This window comes from Scleropages formosus, chromosome 12, assembly GCF_900964775.1.
Source record: "Scleropages formosus chromosome 12, fSclFor1.1, whole genome shotgun sequence".
Lineage (NCBI taxonomy): Eukaryota > Metazoa > Chordata > Actinopteri > Osteoglossiformes > Osteoglossidae > Scleropages > Scleropages formosus.
In genome coordinates this window covers 4,001,654-4,019,299 of record NC_041817.1, presented here as the reverse complement: position 1 = coordinate 4,019,299, position 17,646 = coordinate 4,001,654, and the positions used below count along the sequence as shown (strand labels likewise).

The 17,646-nt window shown below is 41.4% G+C and overlaps 1 protein-coding gene across 1 annotated transcript in view; it reads left to right on the top strand.

Annotated features, from left to right (window-relative positions):
* Positions 1-12,822, top strand: part of cabp7a (calcium binding protein 7a) — a 60,155-nt gene extending 47,333 nt beyond the window's left edge. The window contains exons 4-5 of the mRNA XM_018740509.1: positions 5,529-5,679; positions 12,695-12,822. Of these exons, the coding sequence (XP_018596025.1) occupies positions 5,529-5,679; positions 12,695-12,822 (279 nt within the window). The remainder of the gene's footprint in view (positions 1-5,528; positions 5,680-12,694) is intronic.
* Positions 12,823-17,646: the final 4,824 nt, after the last annotated feature.

Below are 17,646 nucleotides of genomic sequence, written 5' to 3'. Positions count from 1 at the left end.
CAAACGTTCCCAACAGACCCTCACTATGCGTTTGGGCCTGCCAGGTCTGTCCAGCTTTTTCCCCCGCCATCGAAACCAACTCACCACCAGGTGGTGATCAGTTGACAGCTCAGCCCCTCTCTTCACCCAAGTGTCCAAGACATATGGCCGAAGATCAGAAGAAACGACTACAAAGTCGATCATCGACCTCCGACCTAGGGTGTCCTGGTGCCAAGTGCACTGATGGACACCCTTATGCATGAACATGGTGTTCGTTATGGATAAACCGCGACTAGCACAGAAATCCAATAACAACTCACCACACGGGTTCAGATCCAGGAGGCTGTTCCTCCCAATCACGCCCCTCCAGGTATCACTGTCGCTGCCACGTGGGCGTTAAAGTCCCCCAGTAGAACGACAGAGTCCCCAGTGGGAGCGCTTTCCAGCACGCCCCCCAGGGACTCTAAAAAGGCCGGGTAGTCTACACTGCCACTAGGCGCATAAGCACAAACGACAGTGAGAGACCGTTCCCTGACCCGAAGGCGCAGGGAGATGACCCTCTCATTCACCGGGGTAGACTCCAACACATGGCGGCTGAACTGGGGGGCTATAAATAAGCCCACACCTGCCCGCTGCCTCTCACCCTGGGCAACGCCACAATAGTGGAGAGTCCACCCCTTGTCGAGATGAGTGGTTCCAGAACCCAAGCTGTGAGTGGAAGTGAGCCCGACTATATCTAGACGGTATCTTTCAACCTCCTGCACCAGCTCAGGCTCCTTGCCCGCCAGTGAGGTGACATTCCAAGTCCCAAAAACCACAGTTGGCGCCCGAGGTTTAGGTCGGCCGGACACTCGGCCCCAACCACCGCCCAAATCACAATGCACCGGCCCCTTACGGTCTCTCTGGCAGGTGGTGAGCCCACCGAAGAGCGGCTCCACGTTATGGCTTCAGGCTGAGCCCGGCCAGGCCCCGTGGGCATAGACCTGGTCACCAGGCGCTCCCATGCGAGCCCCCCCCCCAGGCCTGGCTCCAGGGTGGGGCCCCAGTGGCCCCATACTGTGTGGGATAAATGAAAGCCTTGGTTTAATTGTCATCATAAGGGGCTTTTGAACCGCACTTTGTCTTGTCTGTCATCCAGGACCTGTTTGCCATGAGAGACCCTACCAGGGGCATATAGCCCCAGGCAACATAGCTCCTGAAATCATTCAGGCACTCAAACCCCTCCACCACGGTAAGGTGGCGGTTCAAGGAGGGGTGCCCCTTTTATGCTTCAGCATAATAGATCCCGTGCTTGGGCCCACCTTTGGTGTCCGACCCCTGTGCCTGTGTTATTGCCAAGGTAAGGGATGCTCAAGCATCAGTACATCTTCTTTAAACAAATGCAGCCACACTTTTAGGAAAAACATCCATTTCTCCACTAACAATAATAGCTTGTACAGTGGAAGACCAGTGCTTCAGAGTCTATACTGGAAGCATAAGATGTAAGGCTAAACACCCAGGTTGGGACACCACTTCAGTCAAACACTTATTCACTTATACCTGCAGACAATAAGAGCAATTCAGAGTCACAACGTCCCTTGAAACACATTCCACTGGACTTTGAATATACACACACACACACACACACACACACACACACACACACACACACACACACACAGAGTCTGAAACTGCTTGTCCCAAGCGGGGTTGTGGCAAACCAGAGTCTCACCTGGCAACACAGGGTGCAAGGCTGGAGGGGGACGGGACACATGCAGGACGGGATGCCAGTCCGTCACAAGGCACCCCAAGCAGGACTCGAACCCCAGACCTGTCAGAGAGCAGACCATATACACAAATATAAAAAATTAAAATCAACTTAAAGAAAAATTGGAGATCCATAGAACTAAACTTGTCAACGTTGTCTGTGTCAACTGTACTAAGTAACATCACCATCATTTGATACCCAAATGCTCCCACTTCTACAACAACCTGGTGTATCCTTGTCCATCAAACTCTCCATCCTGTTTCAGCCTTTCCATGGGACTCTGGAATTGCCAGTTTGCTATGAGGAAGTCACATCTGTCACTGGACCTCCTGGCCCTGACAGAAACTCATGAAAATACAGCTACACCTACAGCCCTCTCCACCAACTACTCCTTCTCCAACACCCCTCGTCCCACTTGTAAGGATGGAGGCACAGGTCTACTCTTCTCTCCCCAGTGGAAATATTTTGTGTTGATCCTACCTCATGGGCAGGTGATCAGGCAGGATTGCCGATCATTCCCTAAGCCTGTCTCAACTGGTGTTCCACTTGGTTCAGCATTGGGTCCCCTACTCTTCTCAACCTACACCTCTTCCCTCAACCTCGTCATTGTCTCCCACATATTCTCTTACCAGCGCTGCACTGATGATAGCCAGTTCTTCCTCTCCTTTCCACCCAGAGATAGACATGTCCTTTCACAATGTCACCTGCCTCTTGGACATCTCTGCCTAGATGTCTAATCACCACCAACAGCCCAATCTATCCAAAACAGAGCTCCTCCATCTCTCAGCTGATCCTATCTGCTCCTGAGAATGCTTTGCTTAACTAGACAACTCGCTCATTCTGTGTACCTCATCAGCTAAGAGGCCGGGAGTAACGACTGACTCAAGTCTGTCCTTCTCTCAACATATCAAAGTCATAGCCTGTTCTTACGGATACATTCTACATCCTTGATATCCCATCTGGAATACTGCGACTTCCTCCTGTCTGTCCTTTCAGGCTCTGACATGAAACCTGTACAGATGGTATAGAACGCTGCTGCACAAGTCATGCTTGACCTACAAAAGTGTTCCCATGTATCCCCCCATCTTCATTTCTCTGCTATTGCATCCTATAGCTGCCAGGATGAAATTCAAGACTGGTTAGGGGCTGCAAAGTCATCAATGGATCTGCTCTCAAATATCCCCAAGACCTGATCACTTGCTATACTCCAACCCAACTGCTCCTCCATCTCTGCCCTGTTGGTGGTCCCACACACAAGAGGTCCAAAATCAAAAGGTTTTGACTCCGATACGATGGAATGAACTCCCCCTTTCATTCAGAACTGTTGAATCTCTCTCTGCATTTAAGGAGGGTCTCAGAACTCTTTTTTGGATTTACTTCTCCCCTGACCTTGTAAGTTTTCCATAAACAGGAACACATTTGCTTTGTTTAATAAATTTAATAACCATTTGTTTAATAATGGGGGGTGCGGTGGCACAGTGGGTTGGACCACCGTCCTGCTTTCCGGTGGGTCTGGGGTTCGAGTCCCGCTTGGGGTGCCTTGCAACGGACTGGCGTCCCGTCCTGGGTGTGTCCCCTCCCCCTCCGGCCTTGTGCCCTGTGTTGCCGGGTTGGCTCTGGTTCCCCGCGACCCTGTATGGGACAAGCGGTTCTGAAAATGTGTGTGTATGTGTGTGTGTGTGTGTGTGTATTTCAATAAAATGCCAAACTATACAACATTGTTTTAAAGGGCTTTTCAAATGAGAACTTAGGGTTAGAGCAAAATCAAAGAATAGAACAGAGAAGGTGTCTGCCATACATTTGGTACAGTGTTAGTTAATTCAGAGTTTTGCAAAATGCAAATGCAAAAGCGCGGACAGCAGGTTCCGCCTTTTTTTTTTTTTTTTTAAATTTATTTGCTTTGCTTTTTCTCTTAAAGAAAACCAGCAGTGGGTGATTTAAGAAGTCTCCTTAGGAACACTGTAAATAAGAACATCCAAGTCTATCAAATACTTTAAAAACAAGGACAGCTGATTCTAGATGAAGTGTAGAGGCAGTCCAATGTAGCCACTGGATGTGTAACATATTCCTTTTTTCAGATACTTTGGCTGCAGCATTTTATACAAGTTCTTCAAGCCCATAAAAGCACAATATATTAGTCTAGACAACTAAAAAGGGAAGTATGTGTCAGTTCTTCAGCTTCCGGCTTTATAAAGAAGTATGTAACCTGCACAATATGCCTGAAATGAAAGAGAGCAATCTTATGGGCAAGTTTTTATAAGAAGCATTTCTTTTTGTTTATAGAACAAAATCAGCTGAATTTCTATATGTTATCCTCATTCTGCTTATGGACACATTTGTCCATTCAGCTGATAATATTGTAAAAAAAGACTGGATTCAGAGCATTGACATAAAGCTGTGCTATAACTGTGTATCATCTGCATATCGGTGGAAATTTTTACGCAATTTTACAGCAACGGGGACAATTTTGCATACCGTGTTGCATGCAGAAAGAGAAGTTGACAGAAGTGGATTTCAATATTGTAACCACGTGACAAAAGAACCAAATTAATTTAGTGATGTGCCAGCTTAACCCTGAGGTCTCGGGGTACACAGGATGCCCTTTCGTCTGAGTTGAATTACTGGACATATGCTGAGACTATGAGCAGAATTCAATTTACTCTAAACCAATTGCACACCCTGAGAATTTGCTATTGGTATTCCATTGAAATAAACTGAAAATGCAAGAAAATCCTTAAAATTTTAACTTCTGCTTAAAAAAAGTGTTTTGTACTTCTTATATAAAAGTATAATAAATTAGTATTCAGTTTGACGTGGTCAAAAAAACTACAGGTGTCATGCAGAGCAGGAGATGCGGGGAAGGCTGGACTCAAGTGCAGGATCAATTATCTTGAACTGAGGGATCAGGCGAGTTCTCATTGTCGGGGATGGGCAAAGAGTCGGTCAATCGGCAGTCACAGTGGGAGCGAGGATCCGTAGACAAAGTCAGGGGGCGAGGCAAATGGTCAGAAGCCAGAGACCAAAGAACAGGAACCAAGAATGAAGGAGACCAAGTCATTGGCACAAAGGGGACCAATTGTCTCAATGAGATTTGTCTCAAGTGAGATCAGGCTGGGGAGTGTCTTTTGAGGGTGAGTGGCCTAATTGCTGCCAGGTGCTTTAATCTGAGTCAGGTGCTGCTTTTTGAGGGGTGGGCATGGACGTGACAACGGGGATTTCTCACTAAATGTAATCAGTGTAATTTGAGTTGAAATCTACAGTGTTTTCAGTCAAAATCCCAATAAAGAATGAGTTCACATGAAAACTAGAATTGGCTCAGAATTGTCTATGGAGTTCTTTGAAAAGCTCTGATCTGATGTTTTGAAGGCAGGGCACGAGGCACCGTAAGAATCTCCACGTAGTCTTAGGATGTTTTTCACTTTTTGTACTCTTTCTCTTGAATTTCCTGCTCTTGTTTATTATTATTATCGTTATTATTGTGCAAAGGGCAAGGTTCCAGTTTTACTGTGGATCTTTCTTGTTACAAAAATTCTTTAGCTCTCAAATAGTGCACTTTCTCCCTAGCCATGCAACCACCTCCATTTTATAGGTGGTCTCACATACAAATGTGAATTCATTGAAAATTATATAAACTAATCGTGGGCTAATTAGACACTTTTTCTGACAAGTTCAACTGACTGTGTCCTATTATTGCTTTTAAGGATAATCAGTCCACATCTAGAGTACGCTTGCTTTCTATGACAGTTATTTCTCATCCACACTGATGTGCCCTGCTGACCCGTGTGTCCCTGTGTGTCTCCAGTGCGACATGCAGAAGCTGACAGTAGAGGAGCTGAAGAGGCTGCTATATGACACCTTTTGCGACCACCTGTCCATGAAGGACATTGAGAACATTATCATGACCGAGGAGAACCACATAGAGAACCCAGAGGAGTGTCAGGTGGATATCGACAGTAAGGGGCCGCAGTTTTAACATGGATTTCAACAAATTCTTCCCTTTTTATTTTTTTTTAAATTAAGCCTTTATTTTGTTTGCTTGTTAAAAAATGGACACACTGTATTTAAACTAGGGGGGTATGGAGGTGCAGTGAGCTTGGCCAGGTCCCACTCTCTGGCAAGTCTGGGGTTTGAGTTCTGCTTTGAGTGCATTGAGACAGCTGGGCATCCCATCCTGGGTGTGTCCCCTCCCCCGCTAGCCATGTGCCCTCTGTTGCTGGGTTAGGTTCCAATTTGCCACGACTCTGGACAAGCAGTCTCAAACAGTGTGTGTGTGTGTGTACTTTCTTTAAGCACATACAAAACCTTTACTGTAATACTGGCTTGGAAATCTAAAATATGCCCCGCTCGGGACAAGCGGTTTCAGCCAGTGTGTGTATTTAAACCCTAAACATCTTTTTTTTTTTAACATGAAAGTGCTTTTTTTTATTAAAAATATTCTTATACATTATAACTGTGAATTCTGAATTTTCTCAGTATTTCTATTGTCATAGTAAGATATACATAAATGTCATGTATATGACATTCATGATGTCAAAAATATAACTTCAGTGATCATTCTTAAGATCAGTGATAAAAGATCAGGTATACTGACTGGTACACTGATATAGTACCTGATGAGGTATAATAGCTGTTAAGGAAAACCATATCCTGTGAACAGAACTGTTTAGAAAGATGATCATGTTGAATTAAATTATCTTCACTTGCTGAAGAGGTATATTAACACTTGAAATACACTGAAAGTAAAAGGTAGTTACAGTAAAAATTATAGACATAAATAATATTTTCTGGATGATCGTTCAGCATCATTCAACACTTTTATCAATAAAAAGATTAATCAAAATTTTAAAACTACCACATATGATGTGCTTTGTCACATAATAGGATATAATTGGACATCTCACAATTCTGAGTGTAAAACACGGTGTATTTCAGAAAACTGTTATAAAGTCAATTACAATAAAACAATATGTTTCATTTAGCAAAACACAGAAATAAATCAGTATTATTATTAGTGTTATTACAGTTTTACTTAGGTTTTCCAGTCTTTTGGTATTTATTCGGGGGCTAAGAATCTTAAGTGCTGATTAATAGAAATGATTAATATTCATTTTAGGTCTAAAAATGGAAAGCTTTCAGAAAGATTTTTTCCTATGATTAATCAGTTCCCTGATTAACACTAATTCGGTTAAACAGAATTGGTGGAAAAAAAGAAAAGAAGTTCTCAACCAACCCACTGTAACATAATTTTAATTTTGAAAATCCCAATAAAGGCTGCATAAATTAATTAAAGAGCTCAGCTGAAACAAAAATCTGCATGTCGCACGGCCCACAGAGGCCAGGACTGGCAACCACTCATGGAAAGTGAATTTTACAGACTTTATAACCAAACCACCTCTGAGAGAAAATGTACAGAATAATAGCTGAGCTACAAGCATTTTTAAATTGCATTACTTCATTAATTTGATTTTGTGACAATTTCTGTTTTAATCGATGATAACAGATATGGTACATGAAGAATATGCTACAATCACTTTATCTTCAGTGAAAGGTATTTAAAAAAATTTATATGTAAATCTCCCTCTCACCCCCACATGGGGTGGTGTGTGGGTCTTCCTCCAAGTTCAGGTCCTCTATTAGAGGCCTTGGAGTTTGAGGGTTCTAAAGAGTATCTTAACCGTTCCTAGGACTGCAGTCTTCTCGAGAGAAACTTCAGATGCTGCTCCCGGAATCTGCTGGAGATACTCTCCAGTTTGGGGGTCACAGCCCCAAGTGCTCCTATTACCACTGCAACCACCCTGGACTTCACCTTCCATATCTGTTCCAATTCTTCTTTCTTTCTGATATTGCTATCACTTGGGATTGTCACATCTATCATGATTGCCCTCTTCTCCTCCTTGTCGACCACCACTGTCTGTGGTTGATCAGCAAGCAACTGCTTGTCAATCTGGAACTTAAAGTCCCACAGGACTCTTCTGTTTTCAACCACCTTTGGTGGTGTCTCCCATTTGGACTTGGGGACTTTCAGTCCGTATTCTGCACAGATGTTCCAGTACACTATCCCAGCCACTTGGTCATGCCTCTCAGTGTACGCTGTCCCAGCTTGCATCTTACACACTGCTACTATGTGCTAGACTGTTTCAGGGACATTTTTACACAGCCTGCATCTTAGGTCCTGTATGCTATGGTAGACCCCAGCTTCTATGAATCCGGCGCCTAGAGCCTGTTCTTGTGCTGCCATGGTCTGAGCCTCTTTGCTGTCCTTCAGACCAGCCTTTTCCAGCCACTGGTAGGATTTCTTGGTGTCAGCCACTCCCTCTATCTGTTGATGGTAGAGCCCGTGGAGCGGTTTGGTCTTCCATGATGTCTCCTCTTTTTCTTCATTACCCTGTCTTCTACTGCCCGAGGTACTCACTTAGCAGTTTGTCCTGGGGGGCCATCTTCCTGATGTTCTTTTGGATGCTCCTTGTTTCATCCTGGATAGTGGCTCTGACACTCACTAACCCTCGACCCCCTCTTTTCGCTTATCGTACAGTCTCAGGGTGCTGGATATCGGGTGAAACCCTACATGCACTGTGAGGAGTTTTCATGACTTTACATCTATAGCATCTATCTCCTCCTGTGGTGAACTTATTCCAACTGGGTAGCTGATGACTGGTTGGGCGTACATGTTGATGGCTTAGATCTTATTCCTACCATTGAGCTGACTTCTCAAGACCTGCCTTACTCTCTGGAGGTATTGGGTGTGGCTGACCTCCTTGCTGCCTCGTCATGGTACCCATTGACCTGTGGGATACCCAGGTACTTGTAGCTGTCCTGTATGTCTGCAATTCTGCCTTCTGCTAACTCCACTCCTTCAGTCCTGATTACCCTCCCTCTTCTTGCTACCATTCGACCACACTTACCCAGTCCAAATGACATCCCAATGTAATTGCTATATATCCTGTTGCAGTGAATCAGTGAATCAATGTCTCATTCACTTCTGGGATACTGGCATTCCTGAAGTTCATTTCTGGGTTCAAAAATGGCCAAATGAAACAGCTTTCTTAAGAAACACATCAATTCAATTCAATTCAATTTATTTTTATAGAGTGCTCTTCTTACGGAGTGACACAGAGCACTTTAACACAGACATAAGGCAAGAAAAACAGATACATACAAAGAAGACAGTCGATTAATGGCTACCATAATGAAGTACTTTTATAGAGCAATAAGTATGCCTACTGGCCACCAGGGAAAGGAACAAAAATTCCCAACTGAAGGTTGAGGGAGAAAAAAACCTCTGGGGGTCCACGGGCCAGTGGTTGCCCACCCCTCCTGAGCATTCTAGAAAGTAACAATTGTAAGACAGTGTAACAAGTAATAATGATTATGTTGCTAAATGGCATCTTGGATCCCCAGCTCAGCATGGAACGTCTCGTTCGTCATGGCAAATGGACATCATCCAAGATAGAACAGAGTTAGTAATTTGTTACTTAAGTAAATTTAATATGCATTTTTATAAAGGTGATAAAAAAACAACCAAGGCAGATGGAATTACATTTTGAGGTGGAATGCCTGAGTGAACATGTAAGTCTTTAGTGGGGATTTCAAACCAGAAACAGACGGGGCATTTCTAACAGTAACTGGTAGACTATTCCACAGTTTAGGTGCTCTGTAACTAAAGGTGCGACCTCCTACTGAGGTCTTATTGATCACAGGTACTTTAAGGTAACCTGCAGCTAATGAACGGAGATATCGTCCTGGGATATAAGAATTAATGATCTCACAAAGGTAAGCTGGAGCAATGCCATGTACTGCCTCAAAAAGTCAAAAGTAGGATTTTATAATCAACTCTAAAAGCGACCGGAAGCCAATGCAATGATTTAAATACCGGTGTTATATGGTCAAACTTGCTAGTTCTAGTGATAATTCTCGCAGCAGCATTTTGTACCAACTGTAGCCTGGATACAGTCTGGTATGGACAACCTGACAATAAAGCATTACAGTAATCCAGCCTGCTGGAAACAAAAGCATGAACCAGTTTCTCAGAATCCCATCTACATAGGAATCAGCGCAATTTAGCTATGTTTCTTAACTGAAGGAAGCACAACTTAGTCAAAGCATTTACATGCTGCGCGTATGGGACATTGGTGCCGACGTTTCGCTTCTCTTGCTGGAAGCATCATCAGGGTGTGACCACATCTTGTGGAGGTTAAATGTGAAATGTGAAACGTCAGCACTAATGTCCCATAAGCGGTGTAATCCAGAGAAACAAAACCTCCAGTCAGTTGACTGTAACCACGGAAGCCTACGGATTTTGATACATTTACATGCAATACAAATGACAACTTTCCATCCAGCAGGACACCCAAATCCTTGACACAATCCATACGCTTGAAGCTAATACCATTTGGTGTAAAGATTGACGTGATTGTGTCGAGAGTTTTAGCATCACCACCCACCACAAGTACGTCTGTTTTACTGTCATTTAGAGATAAAAAATTTTTACTCATCCATAATTTTATACTGGTAAAACAATTAGCTAACAACACCACATGTGATGGATCATCAGGCTTAAACGATACATAAAACTGTGTGTCATCGGCATACGAATGGAAATTAACACTGTGTTTGCGAAAAATGCCACCCAATGGTGACATTATAGAGTGAGAACAGTAATGGTCCCAACACAGAGCCCTGTGGCACACCATACTTAACCGTAGTTGAGATGGAGGGGGTGCAGTCATCAGATTTCAATACAAATTGTTCACGGTTAGCTAAATACAATTCAAACCACTTCAGAACGGTACCTCTTAGTCCAACCAGGTTTCCAAGTCTACTCAGTAGGATACTATGTCTGCAGTATCGAATGCAGCGCTCAAATCCAGTAACAAGAACTGAGATCTGACCAGCATCAGAAGAGGTGAGAATATCATTAACAACACGTGTGAGCGCCATTTCAGTGCTGTGACCAGTGCGGAAACCAGACTAAAATTTTTCAAATATATTATGATGATTAAGATCTTTTACAATTTGGGAAGCTACGATTTCTTCTAGAATTTTGGATAAAAATGGTAGATTGGAGATCGGTCTATAATTACCTGGGTTATTGCAATCCAGATCCGAGTTCTTTAGTAGGGGTCTAATAACGGCAATTTTAAAAGCTTTTGGAACACAGCCATTTAGTAACGATGTATTAACAATAGGTTCTGCAAGCATGGAAACTGCGGCTTTTAGTAATTTAGTGGGGATTGGGTCTAAAGGACAGGTAGTACTTTTCATAGAGCGAATTAGCACGGTAATTTCCTCTACGTTGAAGCTACTGAGGTGGTGCGGACAACTGTTTATCTTTGTTTACCAGTTAAGTAAACGATGGTATTAAACAGGAAGCGAGGGTTCTTGTGATTTTCATCAATTAACTTTGCGTAGTATTCGGATCTGGTGTGAAAAAGTGTTTTTTTATATTTTTTTAGACAATCGGACCAGGCTACATAATAAACATTTTGTTTAGTTGAACGCCATTTACGCTCTAATTTACAACATTCTAACTTTATTACACAAGTTGTTTCGTTGAACTATGGTGAGTTTCTTACAGTTCGAATAAGTTTAGCTTTTGATGGAGCTGCAGAGTCTAGGGCGAATTTTACCACCAAATTATAATCTAAAACCATTTGATCAATATCTACGCTCGTTCCAAAATCTGAGCTTCTAATATGATCAACAATTTTAGCAGTAGTATTTTCATCAATATGTCACATGATTTTGGTCTTACTATTGTCAGATGGCACCGGCAGGTATAGATCAGAGGTTAATAAATGATGACCAGAATTAACCTCATTTAAAGGGATAATATTAACATGATGGACATCTACGCTGTAGGTTATGACAAGATCGAGGTATGGTTATGGGAGTGAGTAGGACCGTTAACAACTTGAGTATAACCGACAGAGTTTAAGAGAGATGTAAAACTATTAGCGAGAGTATCCGACGACACATCTATATGAATATTTAAATCACCCATCAGGATAATTTTACATTTACTCACTTAGCAAATGCTTTCTCCAAAGAGACTTATAATGGATACTATATAGCATTACTAGCCCACACACCTTTTTACCAAGGTGGCTACATGCTAGATACACCACTTACAAGAGATTACTCATCCATGCATCAGTGAAACACACTCCCTCCATGACACCCATACACTACAGGGGAACCTGAACAGCACACTTTTGGACTGTGGGAGGAAACCCACACAAACTCCACACAGAATGAGTGGGGATTAAACCCATGTTTTCTCACACCACCCAGGTGCTGTGAGACAGCAGCACTACTCACTGTGCCACCCTGCCACCGCAATTTTCTTCTGATTAATTATTAATGATTAAATCGGTTATGAAGTTGTTAAATTCCTCGAGAAAAGAGGAGTACGGTCTATCCAGGTGGATGGTAGATAAGGAATATAATTATATTGGGTTTTGAGTTGAAGTCTAGTTGTAGAACTTGAGGTGATATCACGATTTATAATAGTTTGTATGTTTTGTCTGCACTTAACGCTTTTATTCAAAGTTTTAAGGCCCACACTGGACACAAGAAACCCCAATCTTCATATATATCATGTTTTTAATGTTTTTTATGAGCTGTCTTCAGAAGCTTATTTCACAAGCATCTCTTAAACATGATTTTTTCCATCTGTATTATACCTCAAACAGACATCTACTCATTGCAGCATATTTTTGAATGAGTACTGTATTCACAAATCTGTCACCAAACATTCTTCTTGTATTCCAGGCATAGAGAACATATAGTGTGACTTTGATTGTAATGAAACTCAACATGAATTTCTACACATACCGCGAGTGTGGAGTGCATGCTTTTTTTCCCTTTTTTACTTACTGAGCTGGGCTGAGTGCTTTATGATTGCTGTAATTTCATTCCACTGTTTGAAAGCAGTCTCCCTTCTGTTCCTGTCTCTCTCTCTGTCTACAGCTAGCCCCACGCAGCAGGTCAAGCAGACATGTGTGCGCAAGAGCTTGATCTGCGCTTTTGCAATAGCATTCATCATCAGCGTCATGCTCATCGCAGCAAATCAGGTGTTGCGGAGCGGCATGAAGTAAACGTGTCACTCGGATTTGCTTCATTCCACTGGACTGAAACGGACCACACCCCCCTTCCTTGGCCAACGAAGGAAAACTGCCTTTTACTGGACACCATCGAAGGGGTTGGCGGCATGAGAAATCCAGTAGAGATCACTATGCTCGGTGCATGAAGTGCATGTATTTATGGTCATTCCTTCCATTTGTAGGAATTATTATCAGAGCACATATGTAAGACTGTGTAACACAGGTCTATAACCAGTTCATGACCAACTGTTATCAATGGCTTTCAGAGTGAGGTGGATGGGTAAGAGTTATTGGTTAATGGGAGTTTAGGCTGCAAAAAATGTTGGTTTAAAAACAAGCCATGCTGGGTTCACATGGGATAGAACACATACTGATAAATAAAACCAGCTTACCGTGTTTTTCAGACAACTCAGCGTGACAAGTTATGTTGTTAAACAATACAATGAATCATAAAATATACAATAAATTTGTATAGCGCAGTTGTGAAATATCCTGTAAAAATTGCACAGGGAATGATCAAAGTGGAAAAAATACTTAATGATAGTAACTTGAAACCAAGCAATTGAGACATAAACACCCATGCATATGTTCCATTCCTCATTGACCATACTATTTTGCTATTAATCCAGCATTTTTTTTTTAAAGTTTAGGATCTCTGGTAATTGAGTTCTAGATATCAGAAAAAATAAAACTATAAATTTCATGGATTTTCTTTAAGGGCTGTGTAAGACAAAACTACCATCTTGTAATTACAGTGTTAGAAGAAAAACATCCCTGTCGATAGTTTACTTACCACACTTGGCACCCCATAATAATAATAATAATAATAATAATAATAATAATAATATTCTGCAGCACTGTCAAGAAATACATTTACTGCTCATTAATGATTCATTAAAAATAGCTGCAAAACATAAACAATCATTTTCATACTTTGTGTCACTGCTTTGGAAGTATCAGCTATTAAGAACCACCAACAATAAAATACAATATTCCCAATATCTAATAAAGAAACTGATTTTTGCTTGTCAGGATATAGTAACTCTGTTAGTTTAATAGATAGAGGATAAGAATGCAGTCAACGCTTACTTCCCCTAACTGTATTTCAGACATGGTAAAAGAGGTACACTAAAGCAAGGTGTCTGCTTATGAAAATCAATGCCATCAGCATTAGCTTTGGCCTTGTGTAGTTCTTGAAAAGTGGTGGTGTTTGTATGTCCAGTTAAATGTGGTACATCTGTTAATCACTACATACAGCACATCTTACAGATCTTAAAAATGACTGATTTAGAAAAATAAAAATGGAAAAAAAGCAGTACATGTTTTAAGACACTCTGAATAAAACAAATATGTGCAACATATCAAATACTGTTACTCCAAAGAAAAAGGAAAAAAATGAAAAAAAGTTGCAGAAATATAGAAAAATGTAGAGTCCTTAATTCAACCTGCTTCTGCAATTTATTGTTAAGGCAACTTCCATTAGGCAGATAGACCATGAAGGACTGGGGGAAGATGTACAGTTAAGATCTTCATTTTATATCTGTAAATGAGGAGTCCATGTTTGCAGAATATACAGTAATGCTGAGGTCTCCCGGGAATCGGTCCTCAGCCAACTCACTTTGCATCTATTTCACTAGGACTCTGTGCACATGTATGCATTATGGATGCACCACTGAGCTGTTGTAGCACAACACCAGTGCTAGTATTTGGTAAACCCCCTCGTCACTGCAAGCTGCATTGGCATGCTGTGTGGGAGAATGTCATTCTTGCTGAATGACAACCCTCATTACTGAGCCGAAGGCAAATCTTGTCTGGTTTGATTGTAGATTATTGGAGCAAATGAGAAAGACAGAACATATCCTACAAGGAACGGATGTGATACAAGTGGCGCTGTGCTGGGACTGTATCCTGCATTGCTGTGATTTCACTTTGTCCACATGGGCCCCTGTAGGGTGTTTCACTTTCCTCTGACGTCACTGATAAGAGATTTTAAATAGTGTCATGTTGTATGGTGGGATTTGTCCTCTGGCAGACATACCATATCCTTTGCGAATAGAGAGTGCCTCTCGTTGGGCACTCCTTTCAAAGTATTCCAAAATAACGTTCAGTGATTTTTCTGAGAACAAAAACAGAAGAAGTTAAGAATCTAAAATAGTCATTGTGATACATGTGCTAGCAGCTTTGCAGCAGAGAGGCATAGCATTACACATTTACAATATTCACCATTCTACAAATATACTATGAAAATAGCATATGCTTAATATAATGTGGTGTTAAATGTAACTTTGACATTAATCTATTGTATTTTCTGAACTTAAGGCAGAATGTATCCAAACATTTTCCCATATGTTCTTACAAGAAAATAGAAATACATCACTAGATGGGTCTTTGCAATGAAACTTGAAATAATTGTAGATTTTGTCAAAAACGGCATTGTTTAATCATTGCACCAGCCACCTATAATGTGTGGTGCACAATGTAGATACTTTTACCAGGTTCTTTACACATCACTGTTAAACTGTTTCTCCTTTCAAGGATACATAATCTGTATCATAATATTTTTGAGTATGATTTTAATATAAATTATATATTTTACATATATACTTTTATAATCACAACTGTTCAAACTGGTCAAAAAAGGTAATAACAGAATTTATATTATGAAATAAGAGTTTTGGTTCCGGCAGAGAAATGCCTGAGATGGAATATTTGATCAAGAAGGCTCTGGAATGTTGCTTTGATCTGTCACTTGGCCTTAAATAGTTCACTTTAATGCAGTGCAGTGTTATATATTTAACACAGATTATTCTTCCATGATATATTATTTGTTTGAGAAGGAAATTTAATATGCTGATCAATGAAAACATAGAAATTACCTTTTTTTTCTTACCGAGCCATTTTCTGTACCTTGTTTGTGTCTTAACTTTTTGATTCAAAGCAAATGTATCATGTAGTTAAACTTGTTCAAAATGGCTCTGTAAACCATAAAGAAGTGAATGCAGAATCTCACAGAGTGTCTGGGAATCAACGCAAACATTAATAATACACATACACAATATGTGTAGAATAACACATACAAACAACAGTTCCCTCTTCAGAAAAAAACTGAATGTACTCTAACACTTGTCCACTGCCAAGACGCATTTCATAAAGGCCTATACTTTAAGAATTTATTTTAAATCAGGTATGCATCTTTAATCCTTGACTAAATTCCATGCTGAGTACCTGGGTCATTTTTTTCAATGTGTCCTATTGCATGCATTCTGTTGCAAATGAAGGTTTGTCTTTAGCCCTAAATCTTCCTGGGGTAGAAGGTTAAGAATTGGTTAAGGCAAGCACTTCATTTCCTTCTAAGTGGCAACCGTTGAATATGCACATTCTTACTCTTAGCATGACCTTTGTCCTGTATTACTACTATTACTATAGCTTTACTCAGCTGTTCCCAAGTGCTCTCCATCCAACTCCTTTCCCCTCTACACCTCCGCCACCACCTTATCTCAGAGCCCTCTAGATCTCTTTTGGTGTGACAGGGTTTCTTCTACGGCCAGTGTTTCAGTCTTAAAAGAGGACTCATGATTTACGTTGAACTTTGAACAGACATTATTAGTGTGCACTGAATTCTAAGCAAATATAGTATGCCTAGAAGGGAGACACTCCACAATGGCCCATCATTTATGATTCACAAGCAGTCCAGAACTATGTGACACAACCTGATAGAAATACATACATACACACACACACACACACACACACACACACACACACACACACACACACACACACACACTCTCTCAGAACCGCTTGTCCCATACGGGGTCACGGGGAACCGGAGCCTAACCCAGCAACACAGGGTGCAAGGCTGGAGGGGGAGGGGACACACCCAGGACAAGACACCAGTCCGTCACAAAGCACCCCAAGCGGGACTTGAACCCCAGACCCACCGGAGAACAGGACTGTGGTCCAACCCACTGTGCCACCGCACCCCCCACTGATGGAAATAATGAACTGTTTTATGCCACCTCCCATCAGTTCTACTTTGTATCAAACTTTTAAAGGCTCTCATGCTGGCACCTTAGTCTGTACAGATTCTTAACACCAGTATACAAATGGTAGGTGAACACCAAGCTTGGCATTATTTGAGCAAGCATTTCACTACAAGGTCAGGTAAACATCAGCACATTGAACAATAAGAAGTGAGAGTAATGTATATCAATGATCAAGTGGACAGTCACGACCTGTGGTTCAGTTAAATGAATTGACATTTGTTTGGAAGAATTATCCATCTTGCTGTCAAGCTACATTAACTGGCTACTAAGCACAACCAATCTATTTTTTATCACAAAGGATAAGAGAGATTGCAGAAAAGTGATCAAGCTCCATTAAAGGGCATAGAGGATCAGCCTCACAAGCCAAACTCAAGGTACTTCACTTGAAATTTAATATAAAACACAATAACTTTAAAGGGGAGAGTGAGCAACCCATGGGTTCAAACCTAAGGTTTCTGAAAACTGTAGAACCTCCAATGAGTGCAAAATGTGTATCACAATGGACAGGTATGTAATTAGATGAGCAAGTAGTGAGATTCAGAAGTGGCCAGGTCAGGAGACAGACCAGAGCATCCACAACCTCACTATATCACAAATACAGACCCAAACAGAATAAAAAAAGGTGTCTTTAGGTATCAAGAATAAAGGGTTGTCAGGAATGAGGACAAGAGACTAAGGAATAGGTGAGGACCCAATCGTGGGTTTGTTTATGATGGGAGGATTGGACAAGGAACAGGCAAGAGCATAGTTGGGGACAGGCAAAGGTCATTTG